Here is a 19,971-nt window from a genome sequence, read left to right as displayed (position 1 = left end):
TCATAGGAGAGGGTTGGACAAAGCATATATAATCATTCGGGCAGTGTCTTTGCCGAGCAGACCCGCAAGATTATGATAACATGGCCTCATGAGAAAGGACAGTATCTCTGGTTGCGGCGGTGGGCATGCGGATCGAAGCGCCCAGATGGAGGAGTGCGACAGGCGGTTCCACCCGCCCGTCGGGTCCAGCCGCTGCTGGCAAGCACACTTTTATCCCGATCCTGCTAACAGTCGTTCCTCCTTCGCCCGCTCATGTCGATGGCTAAGACTACGCCATGCGATAGTCAATCGAGGCCTCGTCAGCAACAAAGGCATCGACAACGCTGATAGGACGTGTTGCTACAGATAGCATGCCATGCCCGCAACAGGAGGATTGCATACGCGGCCACTCCCGACAAGTGGGGGAGCTCCTATTCCACCGATTGTTCCATTTCTAGCATAGTATCTTTGGAAATAGTTCATCATGGGTAGGGTAGTTTGTTCTCCGCGAGAGACTGAAGCAGGGCAGAGTTAGCGAAGTAGGATTGTACAGAAATAGCTTAGAAACGCGTCCATGACGCTGCAACATGAAACTGCATTCGTGGCTCGCGTTTTGGAATGTCTTGCAAATCGAGTTTCCTGAACGTCCCAGGGGGGAAAAGTCTGCTCTGTCGGCTTCAAGAAGATTCTCCAGTGCGGGGATGTAAAAGTGGATTGCAGTGGGAAGAGAAGACCTGAGATTGTTGATGATGATGGCTGATTGCCTGGCGTGATATTGCATTGTTTGCATCTGCCGGCTTAGTCTGGTGATGCAGCGGGGGGCTTACCAGCTCCGGATATTTCTGCCACCGCCTAAATTGAACAGTTTCCCAGATTGTTTTTTTCTGGACTGTTCATATCAAAAATCAGCCCGGATCACTGCGAGGTTCACTAGGTTCTGCCAGGTGAGGCGGTGATCGAGGCGATCTAACAAAATTATTCTGCCCCTCTATAGTCACGTGCTCCTCCAGCATCGCATGGAGAAAGCAGTAAGTTACGTAATGCCACGGCCGGAAATCGGAGTTGTGGTCCAACCTACTCCAAAAATTTGTTTCACTCAAATACAGGATGGGATCGATTAATGTTAGAATTCCTCGGACCACATGCAAGCTAGATTTACAGGATCTCGTCCCTGGATAGCATGTCATTCAAGTGACTGGGTTACAATAAGCCGAGAATCAGGCCTGGGTACAGTACTGTCCGAAGTCAAATGATCACTTCCTTCACAGTATAACAACAGGTTTGCTGGGCCTTCTCCAATTGGGGCGAACTTGCCCACAACCACTTTGCTTGTGACCCCAACAAGAATAAGAATAAAGTGGGTTGGGGGCCTGGCCTTTTTGATGCACTTTAAAAAAGTAACTTTGAGCTTCACTCCAAAAACATAAACCTGCCTGAAGGGGAAGGCCCCGCATTCTTATTTTTTGTTGCCCCTCCCCGCGAGCCTTACTTCTTTTCTCCCTCCCTTCCTCTCTCCACGGCACGGCAGCTCGGGCTTGAAAACAACAACACTATCAGATAATAAAATATGCGATCGACATCAGAGCTGACCAACATGGTCTCCTTGAACGGAGCGCTGCCTGAACTGGCCGAGCAGCAGCCCGAGGATTCCATCCCCGAATCGCGCGTCCTCATCATCATGACCGGAGGTACCATCTGTATGCGACAGTCCCCGTCTGGTTTCGTACCTGCCCGAGGCTTCCAGGAACAGTGTCTCGCCCGAGTCCCGACCTTCAATGATGGTTCGCACACGAGCATGATGGACGTGGTGGTGAACGCCGACAAAGAGGTGAAGGGTCATCCGAGTCTGCGCACCCCCGTCACCGCATACGGGCGGCGAGTGCGATACACCGTGTTCGAGTTCGAGGAGCTGCTGGACAGTAGTTCGATCGACGCGAAGGGTTGGGCCGAAATCGCCCGCACCGTCGAGCGCAACTACACGCGGTTCGACGGATTCGTCGTGCTGCACGGCACGGACAGTCTGGCGTATACGTGCTCGGCGCTCAGCTTCATGCTGCAGAACCTCGGAAAACCGGTCGTCCTCACGGGAGCTCAGGCTCCCATGCTCGAGTTGCAGAACGACGCCACGGACAACCTTCTCGGCTCACTCGTTGTGGCGGGCCACTTCATGATCCCGGAAGTCTGTCTGTATTTCAACAATCGACTGTTCCGCGGCAACCGATCGTGCAAGGTGGCGGCCAGTGACTTCGCCGCTTTCAACTCTCCGAACTGCCCCCCGTTGGCGGTCACGACGTCGATGCGCACAAATGTTGATTGGGAGCTGGTAAATCGACCCAAGAGCCTGGATCATTTCAGCATTCAGACCAACCTCGACACCACGCACGTCGCCTGTCTGCGGATCTTCCCAGGTATCAAGCCGGAGATGGTGGACGCTGTGCTAAAGCTAGATGGACTCCGTGGGTTGGTCCTGGAGACCTTTGGTGCTGGAAATGCACCTAGCGGACAGGATAATGCCATGACAAACGTGCTGGCTGCTGCCATCAAGAGAGGGATTGTCATTGTCAATGTCACTCAATGTGAGTCTCGCTTGGTCCATAACTGCTGTGACAACGACATCTGAATCTAACACGGACAACACAGGTCTCACGGGAAGTGTCAGTCCCGTCTATGCCCCGGGTATGAGCCTGTCACGCGCGGGTGTGGTCGCAGGCCTCGACCTGACTACGGAAGCGGCGTTGACGAAGCTGGCGTATCTCCTGGCCTTGCCCGATTCCACCCCCGAATGGGTCGCGAAGAACATGTCCGTCTCTCTGCGCGGAGAACTGACCGAGGTATCGCAACCTGTTTTCCGTCACCCAGACGGTGCTCTTCCGGAGCGCGTCCAGTCTCTCACCGTGCTCGGCTACGCGATTGCCCAAGGGGATATTGAGCGGGTGAAGGAGATTGTGGTCAGGGAGCATCACTGGTTGCTCAACGATGCCGACTACTCTGGTAACACTCCGATCGTAAGTCGCCCGATTTACCATTTTTCTACTATCTACTACCAGTCGGACAAGAAAGCTGACTCTGCTTGCAGCATCTGGCAGCCACCTCCCCATCTGTCGAGATTCTCCGATACCTCCTGCTCCAGGGTGGCTCAGTACACATCCGGAACCGCAACGGCCGCACGCCATTGTTCCTGGCGGCCAACGCTGGACTGTCCGAGCACGTGCTGCTGCTTCGGAAGTCGGGAGGACACTTGCATTCGGATGAACGGACGGCAGCGCAGCTGCTCGCGCGACGACGCCCGGCGGTGTGGGGTCTAGCCGGCATCGGACCGCGGGAGATCAGCGATCGGGAGTTGGAGGAGATCGACGATGAGGGCACTTCGCTAGGACGCACGGCGGAGATTCTGATGGCTGGATCGGCGCCTTGAACATAGATAGAGACACGATCTAACTATTACAGATGTGTCATCTGGAGCTGATGCGGAGGGAAGGTCTGGGTTTGACTTTACATGTGTGAACGCCTGATACTAGATCGTCTGTGTTTATCCGGTCGCCATGCAGTTGTGACTAGAAGAAGACAGGCGAGACCTCAGTTTATACATTGCACAATACCCGATTGTGGCAGCACCAGCAATACTAATACTCTTCCCAATTCCCTCTACTCGAACCATAATCATTGTCAAGACAAATGTTGCCAAGATTTATAGCTAGCCTTTCCCAGATGAGCATAATCAACCTTTAAATGTCCAGCCCACCCCGGACTACGTTGTCGGAGACATTCCCCAGACATTCTTCCACCCAACATCTTACCCACCAACCAGACTCGGCCGAGAATACCCTCTTGACTCAACACGTACACCGCGAAACTACTACACACCTGCTCAGAAAACCAAAGACAAAGCAATAAAGCACCAGCACGATTTCAAGCACCGGCATCATCATATTTACCCACCCCCCAAAAAAAAATCTATAAATCTATAACCCACAACGCCACAAATATGCACATCATCATCGTCATACATACACAGCTCTAAATGCAAGCAAAGCCCACCGCCTGGAGCCGAACTCCTCAAGGCTTAACCAAGACACCGCGGTAGCGCATCTTGCCCTGGCGGAGGGTCTCCATGGCGTCCTCGATGCCCTCCTTGGTGAGCGGGAAGGTCATGACGGTGGGGACGATGTTCTTGCGGGCGGCGAACTCGAGCAGGGAGCGGATGCTGTTGCGGGAGGCGACGAGGGAGCCCTGGATGCGGACGCCGCGCCAGACGAGGTCGAGCATGGGGATGCGGGCGGGCTCGAAGGCGACGGTCAGCGGGTAGATGCTGCCGTGGGTGGCCATGAGGGGGATGAGCCTTTTCGATACAGTCAGTGGGATGACTCGTTAAAATAAATGGGTAGGAGGGGGACAGGCAACATACGAAGGATAATCCACCGATCCGCTCCCGCACAGCAGGAGGTGGTTGACGGGCTTGAAGCCCTCGGGGACGGGGCCGCCGGACCGGAAAACGTGGTACTCGGAGGCGCCGAACTCCATCGCCTCCTGGCGCTTGCCCTCGGAGCTGGAGAGCACGACCACGTGGCAACCCATGGCGGCGGCGAGCTTAATGGCGATGTGGCCCAACCCACCAATGCCCATGACGGCGACGCGGTCGGTGGCCTTGATGCCGTACTCGGACAGGACGGTCCAGACGGTGGCGCCGGCGCACATCAGCGGCGCGGCGTTGACGGAATCATACCCTTCCGGGATCGGGTAGACGCACTTGGCGTCCCAGATGGCGCCGTAGCTGAAGGTGCCGTTGTGAAGGTCGTGGAAGCCGTATTGCTTCTGGTTGCGGCAGTACTGGTCCCATCCTGTTGCACCTCTGGTTAGCATTTTGTTTTGGGGGGGTTGGGATCGGGCACGGAGGGTAAGCAATGCGGGAGCATACCAGTAACGCAGTTATCGCAGTTGGCGCAGACGCTGTGCGTGTATCCGAAGCCAACCCGCGCGCCAACCTTGACGTCGGTGACACCGGGTCCCACGGCCTTAACAATACCCACACCCTCGTGGCCCAGCACCTGGTCGGCCTTGAGGTAGTGCTCGTCCGTACCGCAGAGACCGGAGTGGGTGGTCTCGATGAAGACCTCGCCGTGACCGAGCTCGCTGGTCGTCTGGGCGGGCACAATCTTGCCCTCGGCGGAGCCGCGGAAGACGTCGTAGGTGAAGGAGGTCATTTTGACGGATATGAATCAAAAATGTAGAGAAATTTGGCTATAAGAGTGTAACATCCCCAGAGAGAAAAAGTGGCAGTCGGATTTATATAGAAGAATGGTTATCGGGCAGGGGTGGGTCCAGCGGGCAACCTGGGCATCAAATCGGGAGCCTCGGTTTCGCAGGGGTTGCAAAAGGGTGGGGCAAAAATTCATAAGCAACTGCTTTCTTGTCTTTGATAAAGATTTTTTTTTCTGACACGGTCAACTGTCCGTCCTCGGCGGAACAACCAGTCGGTAGAAGTCTCCGAGAATGTGTCCGTCGGTGGGATTTGGATAAACTCTCCGCCATATGAACCCTCATAACTCCTGGTTATGTTTCTTCGGGAAACATTATTCCATAATCGATCGCGGAGAGTTTTGGACGTTGAGTACATTTGTTGATGTCTTGTGGAGTGCGCACTTATCTACAGTACATACTGCACTACGTCAGAGATATGGAGGACAAGCACTATGTTAGTGAACTTAAGCTAGAGAATAGTGGCAGCCACGTTTTAACTGTAAGCAGCACTCAAGCTAAGCCACATCACATTTTTTCCTTTCTTATTTTTTCTTATCTCTCTTGGCATCCAACGGCTTGTTGTGCCGCTCACCCGGCCCCATCTCCTCATTAAGGGTTACAGGCCGAACAAATCCCGGGTTCGGTAACCCGCCGGAAGGCAAATTCTCGTTCCTCCTCTCTCTCGAGCCCCGTCACGGGTCAGATCTTGGGAAGAGGAACGGCTCATCATATGATTGGCGTTACCGCGGGATCTTAAGCCTAAAACTAGCGTGCAGGATTGTGGATCACTTCCACTGATCCTGCCGCTGGGAGTCTTCCAGAATCTTGGATGCTTCCGTTTCCAAGGCGATTATGCGCTTGCCATGTTTCATGCTACCGGGGCAGAAGCTAGGCAGGCGGAGGTCTATTTGCACTGGAGTAGACGTCTGCAAGGATTGATCAATATTTCGGATCAACGACATACCGCAGTCGGGTTTGATGAATATTAGAAGAGATCTTCATCCACGGACACCCACTGGTTCGCTTCCTTTTCAGCCCAGCTGAATTTGCGGCAATCGAAATGCCACACAAGTATGATGTACGGTCCATGCTTTGGAGACGTCAATCAAAGCCTCCTAAAGAATCCTCATAGCACTCTTTCTTAACTTCTTGGTCATCTATACCCCGTTTGAGTATCCTCGATAGCCGCGTAGGTGCCCCGTCTCGCTTTGCGAACACCTTCTCTGCCGCAGAAACAGCGCCCGTTCATGCCTAACCTCCTCGAGGACCCTGCTACCTATGTGTTGTTACATCCTTTCCTCGCTCCGTTCCTCATCGATAAACGTGCCGCCCTCCTGCCTCCTTTCTACTGTATGTATTATAACTCTATTTTCTTACTCTTGCAGCGTCTGGTACCCGACTACTCAATTGTAGATATCTTATGAATATCTCGATGAAGTCAGCGTGTAATCTTTTCAGCTGGAGTATCATCACACATATATATATAAGAACATATCCTTTTGGCGGGAGTTCAATCCCCACTTGAGACTTAGGACAGTCGTGGTAAGCAAAGTTATAGATCCAGCTCAAACAGAAGCTATACGTAGTCGAATAGAACGATTAATCTGCTTAATAATTTCTCGTCAAAGCTCTCTTCTTATGATAGCAAATTAGCAAATGATTTTTCCCCCTTTTTGGTGGCGATATATTTATCCATGCAAAGCTTTCCCCCAGCTTTCATTGGAATTTACGCATATCATGCGATAAAGCAAATGCACATCCCTAAGTGCTCTCACAGAAACATCAGTATCGTAGCGATAACATTGCCTGTCCGACTGGCAGTGGGAAAGAAAGATGAATATACCCCAGCGCGGAGAGGGGAATCCACGGACAACCGAAATGCGGTACGCACCATCCCATTTAATAAGGAGGCACAGTCATCTGCACCGGCTGAAACACAAACTTCTGCGCTTGGCTGCCATCAGCCGGGGCGGGTTTGATGGTGGAGTCCGCAGCGGTCCAGACAAGTCCATCCGCAGGGTTGCAGACCCTATATGCCCCCGCACCAGCGTCCTCGAACGTGAAGGTTGTCGGCTGCTGAGCAACAGACGCGCACGCCGTGTCATCACAGCTGATATACGAATTGATATTGGTGAAGGCGTTCTTGATGGTGGCGCCGCCGTCGACGGGGCTGATGGCCCATACGTTGAGGTAGTCGTTGGCTTGGTAGAAGCGGAGGTCCCCGGTCGCATGCAGGGTGTCGGTGGTGCCTGCGGGCTGGATTTGGTAGTACGTTACGAGGGCGGCTGAGGCTGAGTTCATGAGAGTTGCGATGAGGCCGATGGGGATTTTCATTGTGTGTGTGTGTGTGTGTGTGTGTGTGTGTGTGTGTGTGTGTGTGTGTGTGTGTGTGTGTGTGTGAGCCTTTAGGAGGGTGGGCTGCTAAGGGTGTGGCGATGGAATAGCTTTGTACAGATCGTACGGGTGTGGATTGAAAATATCAGCTGTATTCAGCATGAACAAAGAGAATCTTTGACATATTTGTACTCAGACTGGAGTAGGACATACTAGCAGTGGCGAAGGATAACGCTCGAGTTCAGAATAGCGAAGTGACGTGAACGTACATAAGAAGCACGGCCTTCGGCCACCAAGCAGAGAGAGGAAAGAGATGATCAGCTCTGCATGGTTGTGTAACATCACCTGCCCTGGTCTCACAATCACCAACAATTCATGTGACATAAAAGCATTGTTGTCTTCCTTAGGCAAGGGATGTGGCTTTGCACCAATGCCAAGAGGATATACAGCAGAAACCATGACATAATGTAAGCTTGGTGTGAGATCATCATGCTTGGAGTAATTTCACAGCACTATACTAATTAACGAACATTTATTCCCTTCTGTCTGTTCCTCGGTTGAGGCTAGTGGATTTCTGAATGTGTCTCCGTCACCCTCGAGCCCTAACCGAAGAGACTATCAGAAAATCACAATATTGCTCCTGCTCTCAAACGCCAGGCAGTCATGCCGGAGAAAGTGTTCTATGAACCGTATTGCAAAAGAATGAACTGAGCAAAACAGATATTCGAAATCTGAAGTCTTATACCCGACTAGCGACACAACAAATCACACGGGAAAATCAGGGACACAATCCGGAAGAAACCACTATCAGCAGTCACTTAAGGTCAAGTCCTCTTCATCCCCCCCGGTGCAAGTGGAGGATCCCTCAGAGTTTGGGTCCCGGAGACTATCCTTGTAGTCTGGATCCACCGAGCTATCTTCATACATCCGCGCCTCCCCGAAGATATTCCACAGGATTGATGTGATGGCGAAGTTCCTGGTTGAAGAAAAGAATTCCCAACGTTCGGTCGTGCGTTGAATCTGTAACTGTCAGCGCGGGGAGAGTAGTCTGGTGCAGACCCTTCGACTCCGACCTCCTACCTTTCTTGTGGTGTCCAGACGGAGGAACGTAAAGGTACGGCTGTTCTCATCGTGGACAAGACCGTAGACCACGGCCAGCATGTCGCAGGCCTGCCAACGGGATTTTTGAACCATGACTAGACAGTTGAGCACATCCTGGCACGTCAGATAGGGCTTTTCCTCTTGTCCTCTCACGGCGGAAAGACCTAGCGGTCTGATTCAGGAAAACACGTACGCATGTAAGCTATAGCCCGCGTCTTTGCCTGTTCAGCAAGCTTGTCAGAATCGACCTCGACCACCACCATATGGATGCGAGCGATTCCCGGGTCGCTGTACCAGAGGGTGTAGTTCGCCCGGCCCGCGAGAGTCATGTTATTGTGTTGCGCAAATGTATGCAGCAGGTCCGTGTTGCGCGCGAGATTTATCATGCCAGTCTCGACCCCCTGGACGGTGTTCACTCCGTGGGCAATCTGTAGAAGAGTCCAACCGAGCGGGCTGGATTGATCGGGGTCTGAGTGATTATAGGAGTATTCATTCATGATTTCAGAGACTTCGAGCTTGAAATCGGCTGTTATATCCATCAGTAACCCCCATATCTCTTAGCTGGAGACGGGCCGCTCTTGGGAGAAAATATCAAAATGCGATTCCCTTGTGGAGTAACCTAATTGGCACTAGATGAACGGCAACAGGAAGGGCCAGCCATTCATAGCCATCATCGCAAACCACAATCCCGAAGCTGCGTTGCAGGTCGCGATCAGTGAGGGCAAGAAGAGAGATACACTCCGACTGTTCACGGTCTCGCTGTTCTTCCATCCGGCGTATCTGGTCATCGAGGACGAGCACCTCTCTGTGCTGCGTTTCAACGAATCCCAACCCTTTCTTGAGACTTGGCAAGTGTGTGGTTGCACTTTGAATTTCTGAAGTGATCCTTTCGTTGATAGCGCTGCGTCTCCCGATCAAGTCCTGCTGGTTCCGAGTCGCAGGCACGACGGATTGTTTCTCCATACTCTCATGGGACAGAGTCGGGACAAGAAAAGATCAGGAGTACTTGCGTCCTACTATGTCGTCAGTATCCAAACGTGGGTGAAAAAGACGGTATACTCTAGGTGTATTTCTATTGCGTCGGAGAAGAATACACTCAGTTATTGGCACGCTCCTGGAAGAAAACGACTAAAACAGACGTGCCGGAAGAGGGAAAATGAACTCTATATAGGAGGGGCAGCAGTTAAGAAGATACGATCCGAATGTTGTCATCAGAATAGCTTACGGACTCAAAGGGTTTGCAAGCTTCGCCGTGATGATGTAGGGCTTACCGAGCCAGAGCAATGCCACACAGCCTCCCGCTCCTCCGAAAACCTGTCGTTCCTCCAACCTTGAGCTACTATTCCGATTCACACCAAATTCTATCAGTTCCGGATTCGTGACACACATTCTACATCTGCCATGCCGTGGAGCATCCTCCCAAAGTCAGTAACAGCATGGCTGAATCTTTGGGACGAGAGATTCTGCGAAGACGTGAGAGACTTCCACGGGGCCCAGGAAGCCCGGGCCCGACTGCATTTCCAGGGTGAAGCGGGGAAGCTCACCCACGTGGAAGCGCTGATCCGCAACGACGTCGCCTTGAACTTTGCGATCCAGCGCGGGGCGGTTCTCCAGAGCGAGCTCAAGACCCTCTCCGTATGGCTAGTGATTTCCGGGGCCGCGGATGTCACCACCGCGGAGGAAATTTACTCAAGCATCCAGACCATCGAACCCCAGTTGTCGACGCTAGAAGAGACGATCTGGCGCTTGGAGCGCAGGACCCACGAGGTCCTGAGTCGGTTCCCTGAGGGCCCGCTGGAGCGCGCGGTGAACTGCAACCGAGCCCGCTCGCACTGGCACATGGCCCCGCTACTCAAGGAGGACTGCGCTGGCCGCGACGGGTGCTGCACGCGCAAGTGCAGATGCTGCGCCAAGCCAAGAAGCACGGCCCGTGCAAAGCAGGGCCACTGTACGTCCGCTTGCGCGTGATGCGAGCGTGCTCGCGGGTGTGCGGTGGGACGAGAGGTGAGCTGGGAGCCGACTCGCATCGTCTTTGCCGGCTTGGGCGACCACCGAGATCATATGCAGCGCCTCATGCTGGCCTATTGCTTCGGGCTGCGTGGGACACGGCGTTACAACAATGTATGATGCAAGTATTGATTCCTTTGAGGGTGAAGGGAGGGACAGCTTGGTCTCTATTGCTGTGGGTGAAACGAGCTTCGAGAAAAGTGGGCGATGTTTGTGGCCTTGCGTTGGGCGCTTTCTTGCTCTGGTTATGGCGGCCATTACTATTGCTGGCTGATAGACATTTTCAACGTTCGGATAAATATGGTGGTGTGTTTGAGGGGTTGCTGTTGACTTCCCGCTATATCGCTCTCACTGCTCCCCTAGTCCTTTAGGGCCTTCGCAAATCTTATCCTATGGGGTATTACTCTTTCCATGTCGTAACTGATCAACAGGGAAAACTCAAGGATTTGCTGAGGAGAATGGATCTGCTTTGGGAGATCCAGATGCGGTCAGGTTTACATGTGCTCACGTGCTTTATAGTTGATGGCTCAGTAGGCAGTTCGAGAACACATCATCATCTTCAATGCGATCCTCTTTGTTCGCTCCAATGTACAATGATGACAGAGATAGAGTTCTAGCAGTCTGTAGTTCATGTAACAGTGACCGTATTCAACACTAAGTCGAGGAGAGATGAATGAATAAGACGTTAATCCCAAACTGAAGACCGGGAACAGGGTACGAGAATGAGCCGGTGGGAATGGTGATTATGTGTTTGTATATACAAACGGGACAGACGCTGGAGCGCCGGCCTGGGAAATAGGATACTGGGATGAATTTTCTACTGTCCAAACAGTCACACTGTCTAATCGGTGCAACTACAGCGAACAACCTCTTACCCACTTCGAAATAATAGCTTGTTCAAGCAGCCACCAGTTGAAGATAATACGACACGATATCCACGACCTGCTCTTCGAACGAGCGGAACTTGTTCCCCAACAGCGTCTCCGACGTGCTCGTGTCCAAAGGAATGGGAATTGACTGAATCTGCCCGTTGTTCGGCAGCAGGCCCGACTCGACCTCTTCTCCGAACCTGCGCGCGGTGATCTCAAGACTGTCCTGCCAATCGGTTCCCTGCACCCCTCCCGAAGAGAGGATGAAGCCCTGATTCCCCGGGACAATGGGGTCGAGGCAGCGGACGTGCGCGTCGGCGACATCATCCACATGGACCGCAGCATTGGGAGTGCATCTGTCCTTGGCCCCGTAGGCCACCGGCCCCAGCACCTCCTGGTTGGATGGGCGCATCAGATCGGCTGGGGTATGGGCAAGTTCATCCCGTCCGATCACAAAACCGGGGAACAGATGAATTACGTCGAAAGACGGTCGGGTCGTCGCCAACCACTGCTCTGCCTCGTTCAATGCGGCCACCTTACTTGCCGCATAGGCTTCGAAGGCGGAGCTGTACTTGTAGTCCGCGGGGTGAGTTGGAACGCGACTGTTGGCGTCGAACACCCTCCCGACGCCGCCACCAGACACCACGAACGACCACGGCACGATCGCCGCGCCGGACGAGGTGATCACAACTCGTCGGACGGTGCCGGCCTTGTGCGCGGCCGTCAACAGCCCCAGGGTGCCGCGGACCGCCGGGTCGATGAAGTGCTCGACCAGGCGGGCATTACTGGCAGTGTCTTGATCGAGGTTATTCAGCTGGGTTTGTTGCGGGATCGGCGAGGCCACGTGGATGGCATACTGCGCGCCTTGGATCGCCTGGTCGTAGGCCCCCTCAGCGGTCAGATCCGGCACCTGCACGAACGACAGCCGGTCGTCGCCGGGCTGAAGAGCCTGGATGGAAGGCGTGGCCAGGATCTGCCGGGCCTTGTCGGGGCTCCGCACCGCAGCCCGCACGCGGTAGCCGGCCTCGAGCGCCCGCACAAGCACGCGAAACCCGACGTGACCGCTGCCTCCGGTGATGAAAACGAGTTCTCCGGTCATTATAGGTCTAATGTGGTGTACTTTAAGTCTGGTGTCATGTTCCCGGTGTTTCAGATGTGTCTCTCCTGGCGTGCATTGCGGGATTTATAGGCAGTGCGGACCGGTCTCCGTCATTGAATCTGTCATCCGTAGTCAATATCCTCCTGTACCATGGATACTGAATCTCGAATACGATCACCCCCGAGCTGGGTTGATATTTTTGATTCGCGGCCAGGTTACCTGAACCAGGGGTGCGGGCGTTCGTAATTGGGGTTGATCTTGCGGAACGAGACCGGGACAGGCCGGAGATGGGAATTAATACGAGACGCCGGATTCGACTACGAAACACAGGCAAATCTTATTCAAGTATGGCAATTTCCTTCGTCTTGTCATCCTCTCCCACAGTGCGTCCGGCAGCACGGCTTAAATCCTAATCTGTCGATATCCCTGTCACCACTCCCGGCGGGTGGAAACTGAAGACATCTCACCGTCGATTGCACATCGGTGCTATATCCCAAGAATCTCGGTTCCTCTCAATGTTCAACCAGTACCACCGCAACACAAGAAACCGGCTGAAGCTTTGACTGGGAGTGTCTTCAATTCTCCGCTGAGCGGCGGCGTCGAACTATAAATCCTCTAAGTTCTGTCTGACGACCAATTCCTAGATGTTCGGCATTCTATACTATATTTAACCACTGATTTGTCAAATGATTCGTGGGATAACTACCGAGCACGGGATAGCAAATGTCGGGAAACCGACAGGACGCTGGCCAACCTTGCCTTTGGGGTTCAATTTTAGGACACGATAACATGCGGGAAACAGCAGTTAAGCTAACTCACCAGTCAAAACCTGCCAGCTGATCAATGACTTCTTGTGAGCCACGTCCCTTGCCAAGAGGAGGCGGTGGTCCTCAGGCTTTCCAGAATATCAGTCTCATCTGGTCTTCAATTATACCCACCGGCATATGGCTCAAACACGGAATTCAATGCTGAATATACCTCGTTCAATCTCTTCAACATTTTGTCTCCCAATAATTGCATCCGAGGGATACGATGGATAAGAAGATATTCTTGAGCGATACTAGGCAATGCTTCCTTCGGTACGGATAGGGGCAGGGTGTCAACAGGCTCTTGGGCACGAAAGACTACGGGATCCCACAAAGCCGTCATAAGGTTTTCTGAAAGGCTGCAATTCACTTCCCAAAGAGGACTTCCACTAAATCATCTAATCCTCGGCGTGTGTTCTTTCGGCAAAAAGCGAGATAAATATGCTCGGGAACGCGTGATTTCACCTTAGATGCCGAGTCACCACGTAATCGACTCGGTATACGATCTGCGGGATCTTATTTGCGTGGAGTTTGAATGAGTCCATTCCCATTTGGCTTATGTAACTAGGGTTTGATCTCACCATTTAATGTTAAAGCTGTTAGTGCCTTGGAATCATTCATACGGTGGGACCTATGAGCCTATGCATCAAGTTGCTCATGGCAGGGTAACAATATTGTGAAATACAAGGTAATCAGGTCTCATAGCCAACAAGAAGTCGAAGGTCAGACAGCTTGCCACGCAACTGACCTGCCCCTCTTTGACAACGAGTAAGTTATCTCATATCCCCAGTAAGCCCGTGATCCAACACAGTGCTTTCTCAACTTACCAAGCTGTTTGATCTACCCCTCAAACTGCTATTATCCAACTTGTACAAGAATTCCATCATAGGACTATAACTCTCAAACTATTGTGCTATATTTCATTTTCTCAAATCAACTGTAACGGTATATATACTACTTAAGAAATAAACTCGTACCTTAGTTAGGTATTTCGCTCAAAATACCAATCACTAATAACAGAAGATCGAAACCTTCACCTAGGAAGGAGTTCCTTAGGCAGATCTCAATCGTGTTACCATAGGGGCAGGTATATAGGCAGTTCGAATAATCATGAAAATATGAAAACCAACCCTTCATAACATCTATCTTGAATGAACAGGTACGACCGAGACAGACCAAGTATGATTAGCTTTTCCATTTGCACATCTCTTCATTCCGATTATATCGCTGGATTTCAAGTACTACTACACAAAAAATGCTTAGCTACCCAGCTTCGGGTTAAGGTCGCATACACTATGACAAGAGACTCCCAGTTACAATTACTACAGCGTAGAATCGCTCTCAAGAGAGACAATGCTCCACATAAATACTTATAGCCTAAACAATGCATGGGCGGGGTATTATAGTCTATATTTATATAGCAAAGGCAAAACAAAAGAGATTCGGGAAGTTGACCAAGTAGTATACACAGGGACGATTCACTCCACCCGCACCTCCACCTCCATCACCTTCTGAATCTGCAGCTGGCATCCACCCGCCTCGCAGCCGGGGATCTCCCCCTGCTGCTCCCCTATCCGGCCCTTAGGCGGGGAGGAAGCCATCACTGCTGCCCCGTGAGGAGCAGCGGGTCCGTCACCGTGTCGCCCTCCGCTTGCTCTTCTCTCGTGACTCTCCAGCGAACTACTGTCCCCGCTACTATGCTCGATCGTCGTCGTCACCATCACCGCGTTATCCCACGGCCTCTCCTGATACTCTCGAGGGTGTTGGTTGCGATGGCCCAGCTCCAGGAACTCCCCGGCCTGGTCGTCCGTCTCGGAGGGCAGCATGCGGCTCTGGTTGCGCTGCGTGCGGCGGACCCCGCTCATCAGTCCGTACGAGCGCGAATGGTTGTTCAGCGTCTGGCTGCCCGAGACGCCCGCGGTGCGCTTGCGGCGGCGGGTCCGGTAGCTGGAGGAGAGGGTGGAGGCGAAGGCGTGGAAGTAGGGGCCGTAGGTTGGGATGCAGGCGATGATTACCTGGTCGTTCCGTTAGTCACCAGTACCGTTTTTGGGAGATAAAGCCGTAGGGGAGTGAGGGTTCCGGTAGGCACTATGTAGGGCATGGTAGCAACCGGGTTCAGGCGAGCATACTCCCAGACTGATCTCCACGTCCGACCACAGGACAATCGGCTGGCTGTCCGTGTAGGTCTTGAGGTTCTTGATGGTGAAGATGCGGATGATTTGGATGATGGTGATGAAGAAGCCGAGGGCGAAGATACCAATTAGGGCTACCTGGTGTTTTGATCGGAGAGTCAGCGTCGAGCGACCGACAGGGTTGCATGTGGGACGGGGAATTCAAGAACCTTCTGTGAATGGCGGAGTTGTAAGGTCCAGAGGACTGGGAGAGGGAGAGCGATGATCACGATATCGAAGCCGAGGCTTGTTCCTGTATGATGGGGATATGGTTATGGACTTGTTCTGGGGAGGGGAGCGGGATGTTCTGTACCTGCCAAGGCTGTTGTTTCTGTCAGTTTCCTCATGCTCATCGTCTTACAGTTACGGGTCTTTGCCTACCGTAGTATGAAGCTACCGTGTCAATGCATGTTCCAGGAATACTCGAGTCCCATTGCTTTGCAACCTAATCCCTTGTCAGAGAATAACTACCAGACGGATAGGAAGGCATTTGGTGTGGCACTGACCGGCTGACAGGCCAGAGTCAAGAGGAGTGTAAAGACCAGCTGGTTGCATGTCACCGCGCCGGTTACGGCGATGATGACCCATCGGTATGCGGCCACGAACCCTCCAACTCGCAGGTAGGAGGTCAAGAGCGAGACTTTGAAGGAGAGGAGCGCAAGGATGTATAATGGACCGCCAGCGTATTGAATCTGAGCCAGTCAGTCACTCACTGTTACGAATTGCCACCTGCTCATGGCAGGTAGAAAATACCAACCTTACTGAACATCACCACATTGGCATCCGGAAAAGATGCTGCGTCTAATCCAAGACCATACCGTGTCTCTAAGCAGTGAAATTGACTGTCAGTTCTCATCAAGCAGGGCTTACATCCGGATGAAGAAGAAAAACGTACGAGCCACCGCAACCCCGGCATAGCCTAACCCCAACAACGCACTGCAAATCGCCGCATAGTCATCGAGCCAGAGGTCGCGTTTGGTGTGCAACCGGATATGAAGCCGTAACAGCACGGCCAGCAGGGCACTGATGCTGAAGGTCAAGCAGATCGCGATGACCCGGGCAACGTGGCTGTGGGGATCCGGGTGGGCGAGGTTATGGACCCAGGGCATGGCATTCCTGTTAATGGGGCAGACAGGGGTGATGAAGAATCGACAACCAGGATCTTGTAGATAGTGCAATGCACATCGATCTCACCAGAGAAACATCATGCAAGATGGGAAGACCCGGACCCTGGGAAACAATCACCTGTTCTTTTTTTTCTCTTCTTTTTTTCCCAGTGTTAATGTTGCTTGAGAATTTCTCGGTTGCTTCAGCCTAGCAATCGGCACATTCGGAACCCCCCTCCTGTCTACGGAATCGATTAATATGCACGAAGTCAAATCCAAGACATTGGCAGCATTGGCAGCGTACTATTTCCGAGACGATTTACGCCATCGTGCATTCAAGTGAGACTAAGGCAGTACTAACACCGCGACTAACGTGCGCCGTTGTGGGGCGCCAGCACGGGGGAACCGGACCGCGCATCGCTGCAGCGGGGGCACTGTCCAGTCGGTCAATGAACAGGGAGACTAAGAGTTTAAGCGAGATGGTTCGAGATTGAATGTAGATTAACTGTTGGTCTTTAACAAGGATAGTTGGGATAGTCTAGGCAACCAGCCGACTTTTCCGACTATGAAGAGAAATTGACAAAAAGGCAATGGCCTGATAGCAATCATACTCCTAGCCCTAGCTCAAGCATACCCAATCTGCTGCATAAGTTACTAACGGAGTAGATGTAGGAACAGGTAAGGGGGTGTCCCACTTGGTGTCATGTTCGACAGCCAAGCCTCGGGAACGTCGGCATATAAATTGGCCTTGTCCTCCCCCCCTGTCGCTCACTGGAAGATCGTCTCCAAACAGAGCCAGGTCATCTACCAATCGTCATGCCCTCTGCCACCTTCTGGACCAGCTTGCTGGCCCTCACGGCCGCCGCTACGGCGAGCCCCCGCAGTCCCAGGAGCACCAGCAATTCCACCAGCTGCCGCTGCTTCCCGGGCGATGCGTGCTGGCCTTCCACCAGTGAATGGGCCAAGTTAAACCAGACGGTGGACGGCCGTCTGATCAAGACCATTCCCCTCGGCAAGCCCTGCCACGCGCCCAACTACGATGCCGCTGTCTGCGATGTCCTCAAGGAGGAATGGACGGAGCCTGAGCTCCAGTAAGCCACTACACCTTTGACTTCACCCCCCCAGCCCCTTGCGTCTCTCATCGGCTCCCCCTTACTGATCCGTGCGACGCGACCCACAGTTACCAATCCAGCAGCTCGATCATGGCCCCATGGTTCACCAACGGCACCTGCGACCCGTTCCACCCGGTCTCCAAGCCGTGCACGATGGGCGACTATATCCACTACGCCGTGAACGTGTCGACGCCGGCCCATATCTCGGCCACGTTGAAGTTCGCCCACGAGCATAATATCCGTCTGGTGATCCGCAACACTGGCCATGACTACAACGGAAAATCCACCGGTGCCGGCGGGCTGGGCGTCTGGACGCACAACCTGAAGTCGCGGACGCTGGTGGACTACAACTCGACCCACTACACCGGACCGGCTGTGCGGCTGGGGTCGGGTGTCCAGGGCTTCGAGGCGTACGAGTTTGCCGATGAGCACGGCTACCAGGTCGTAGGCGGCGAGTGCTCGTCCGTGGGTATCGCGGGCGGCTACTCGCAGGGTGGCGGCCACTCGGCGCTGTCCTCCAAGTACGGCATGGCGGCGGACCAGGTACTGGCCTGGGAGGTGGTCACGGGCGCCGGAGAGTTCGTGACTGCCACGCGCGACAACGAGTACAAGGACCTGTACTGGGCGCTGAGTGGCGGCGGCGGTGGCACGTACGGCGTGGTCGTGGCCATGACCTCCAAGCTGCACACCTCGACCCCGACCTCGGGCCTGAACCTGACCTTCACCAACGAGGGGATCTCCCAGGACACCTTCTTTGAGGCGGTGACCCTCTACCACACGCTGCTGCCCAGCATCGTCGACGCCGGCGTCATGAGCATCTGGTACTTCACCAACACGACCTTCTACATCTCCCCGCTGACGGGACCGGGCGTCCCCGTCGCCACACTCCGCGCGCTGGTCGAGCCCTTCGAAGCCGGCCTCACCAACCTGGGAATCCAGTACACCCTCACCGCGAAGGAGTTCGACACCTACCTAGAGCAGTTCAACACGATGGAAGCGGAGATCGCGGTGGGCAAGGCGCAGTACGGCGGGTGGCTGATCCCGCGCGACGTCGTCGTGCAGAACACAACCGCACTGACGGATGCGTACCGCGCCATCGTCGAGGACGGGGCGACCTTCATCGGGGTCGGGCTGAACGTCAACCGCAGCGTGGCCGGCGACGTCGACAACGCGGTCCTGCCGGCCTGGCGCGAGGCCCTGATCGACACCACCCTGACCACCCCCTGGGAGTGGGACGCGCGCGCCGCCATGATCGAGGAGCAGGACAAGATGACCAAGGACTACATCCCGCGGCTGCAGGCCCTGGCCCCCAACTCCGGCGCCTACATGAACGAGGGCAACTTCCAGCAGCCCGACTGGCAGAAGGCCTTCTACGGCGTCAACTATGACCGTCTGCTGCAGATCAAGGACAAGTACGACCCCTACGGATTGTTCTACGCGCGCACCGCCGTCGGTGCGGACGCGTGGACTGAGTCCGCGGATGGGCGGTTGTGTCGGGCTTAGTGCTTTTGTATTTATGTAGGGCTCGAGGGGAAGTCTCGTGGCGATGTATTTCTAGATAGATTAATAGAGTCAGGATGTTTTATGTGTTGAACCACGGGGAGATTCCACGACCTACACATTAGGTATAATGCTTACACCGGTGGAGTTTCGAGCCACAGAGTATGTGATTAACGAGAGGGGGCGTGTTTAGTCACTTATCTCGAAAGCCGTGCTCCACCCTAGACGGGATAATTATAATTGTTCACCGAGGAATAAACAACACTATTGTTGCAAACAATACTACATAAGCCGAGCCACCCTAAGTCCTAGCACATACGACCACAGGGTGTGGAAAATAGGGCTTCCCGTCCGCTCAGCCGTACTCAAGCCACACGCCGGGAGGTTAGTAGTTGGGTGGGTGACCACCAGCGAATCCCTTCTGTTGTATGTTTTTTGCACTGGTCACTGTATTTCAATCTCTCTCTTTGTTTAGCATGCATGCATGGATATTGAATCGCTCTTTGTTTGGGAAAACCCAAGACGACGGATCGACTGTTGGTCTCTGCATTCTCGGAACGCTCAAATTGCTTGGAAGGATCAGCACTCCCCGGTACGCGATAACGGGCCCTGAGGTATTCACCACTTATTCTTGGAGTCTATCGTTGTG

General features: G+C 53.5%; 8 protein-coding genes across 8 annotated transcripts; 3 read left to right on the top strand and 5 right to left on the bottom strand.

The window, feature by feature from the left end:
* Window positions 1-1,483: 1,483 nt before the first annotated feature.
* ASPACDRAFT_81540 (putative lysophospholipase) lies at window positions 1,484-3,774 on the top strand. The gene is made up of 3 exons (XM_020205892.1): window positions 1,484-2,555; window positions 2,620-2,984; window positions 3,056-3,774. Exons 1-3 carry the CDS (start codon window positions 1,574-1,576, stop codon window positions 3,392-3,394), a joined length of 1,686 nt encoding a protein of 561 aa, XP_020052677.1. The 5' UTR covers window positions 1,484-1,573; the 3' UTR covers window positions 3,395-3,774.
* A 261-nt stretch (window positions 3,775-4,035) lies between these two features.
* Window positions 4,036-5,180, bottom strand: ASPACDRAFT_34748 (NAD(P)-dependent alcohol dehydrogenase; the record flags this gene model as incomplete). Its single annotated transcript, XM_020200069.1, has 3 exons — window positions 4,036-4,343; window positions 4,374-4,817; window positions 4,895-5,180. The coding sequence occupies 3 exons, from the start codon at window positions 5,178-5,180 to the stop codon at window positions 4,036-4,038; spliced, it is 1,038 nt and encodes a 345-aa protein (XP_020052676.1).
* Window positions 5,181-6,896: 1,716 nt separating this feature from the next.
* Window positions 6,897-7,592, bottom strand: ASPACDRAFT_1859561 (RICIN domain-containing protein). Its single transcript, XM_020197681.1, has 2 exons — window positions 7,109-7,592; window positions 6,897-6,978 (listed from the first exon to the last, which is right to left on the bottom strand). The coding sequence occupies exon 1, from the start codon at window positions 7,549-7,551 to the stop codon at window positions 7,117-7,119; it is 435 nt and encodes a 144-aa protein (XP_020052675.1). The 5' UTR covers window positions 7,552-7,592; the 3' UTR covers window positions 6,897-6,978; window positions 7,109-7,116.
* A 766-nt stretch (window positions 7,593-8,358) lies between these two features.
* Window positions 8,359-9,149, bottom strand: ASPACDRAFT_47104 (uncharacterized protein; the record flags this gene model as incomplete). Its single annotated transcript, XM_020201903.1, has 3 exons — window positions 8,359-8,571; window positions 8,632-8,747; window positions 8,846-9,149. 3 exons carry the CDS (start codon window positions 9,147-9,149, stop codon window positions 8,359-8,361), a joined length of 633 nt encoding a protein of 210 aa, XP_020052674.1.
* A 904-nt stretch (window positions 9,150-10,053) lies between these two features.
* Window positions 10,054-10,620, top strand: ASPACDRAFT_47103 (uncharacterized protein; the record flags this gene model as incomplete). The annotated part of the gene is made up of 1 exon (XM_020201902.1): window positions 10,054-10,620. One exon carries the CDS (start codon window positions 10,054-10,056, stop codon window positions 10,618-10,620), a length of 567 nt encoding a protein of 188 aa, XP_020052673.1.
* A 936-nt stretch (window positions 10,621-11,556) lies between these two features.
* Window positions 11,557-12,627, bottom strand: ASPACDRAFT_63771 (uncharacterized protein; the record flags this gene model as incomplete). Its single annotated transcript, XM_020203935.1, has 1 exon — window positions 11,557-12,627. One exon carries the CDS (start codon window positions 12,625-12,627, stop codon window positions 11,557-11,559), a length of 1,071 nt encoding a protein of 356 aa, XP_020052672.1.
* Window positions 12,628-15,367: 2,740 nt separating this feature from the next.
* On the bottom strand, window positions 15,368-16,713 carry ASPACDRAFT_16934 (uncharacterized protein; the record flags this gene model as incomplete). The annotated part of the gene is made up of 7 exons (XM_020197172.1): window positions 15,368-15,448; window positions 15,563-15,703; window positions 15,775-15,857; window positions 15,986-16,049; window positions 16,111-16,296; window positions 16,362-16,429; window positions 16,500-16,713. Coding segments are annotated over 7 exons (837 nt in total), but the record flags the coding sequence as incomplete, so codon positions are not given.
* Window positions 16,714-17,526: 813 nt separating this feature from the next.
* ASPACDRAFT_34848 (FAD-dependent oxidoreductase) lies at window positions 17,527-19,325 on the top strand (the record flags this gene model as incomplete). The annotated part of the gene is made up of 2 exons (XM_020200078.1): window positions 17,527-17,801; window positions 17,891-19,325. The coding sequence occupies 2 exons, from the start codon at window positions 17,527-17,529 to the stop codon at window positions 19,323-19,325; spliced, it is 1,710 nt and encodes a 569-aa protein (XP_020052670.1).
* Between the last annotated feature and the right edge of the window lie 646 nt (window positions 19,326-19,971).

The sequence above is a fragment of the Aspergillus aculeatus genome (genome assembly GCF_001890905.1).
Source record: "Aspergillus aculeatus ATCC 16872 unplaced genomic scaffold ASPACscaffold_17, whole genome shotgun sequence".
NCBI lineage: Eukaryota > Fungi > Ascomycota > Eurotiomycetes > Eurotiales > Aspergillaceae > Aspergillus > Aspergillus aculeatus.
This window is presented reverse-complemented; position numbering and strand designations above follow the sequence as displayed.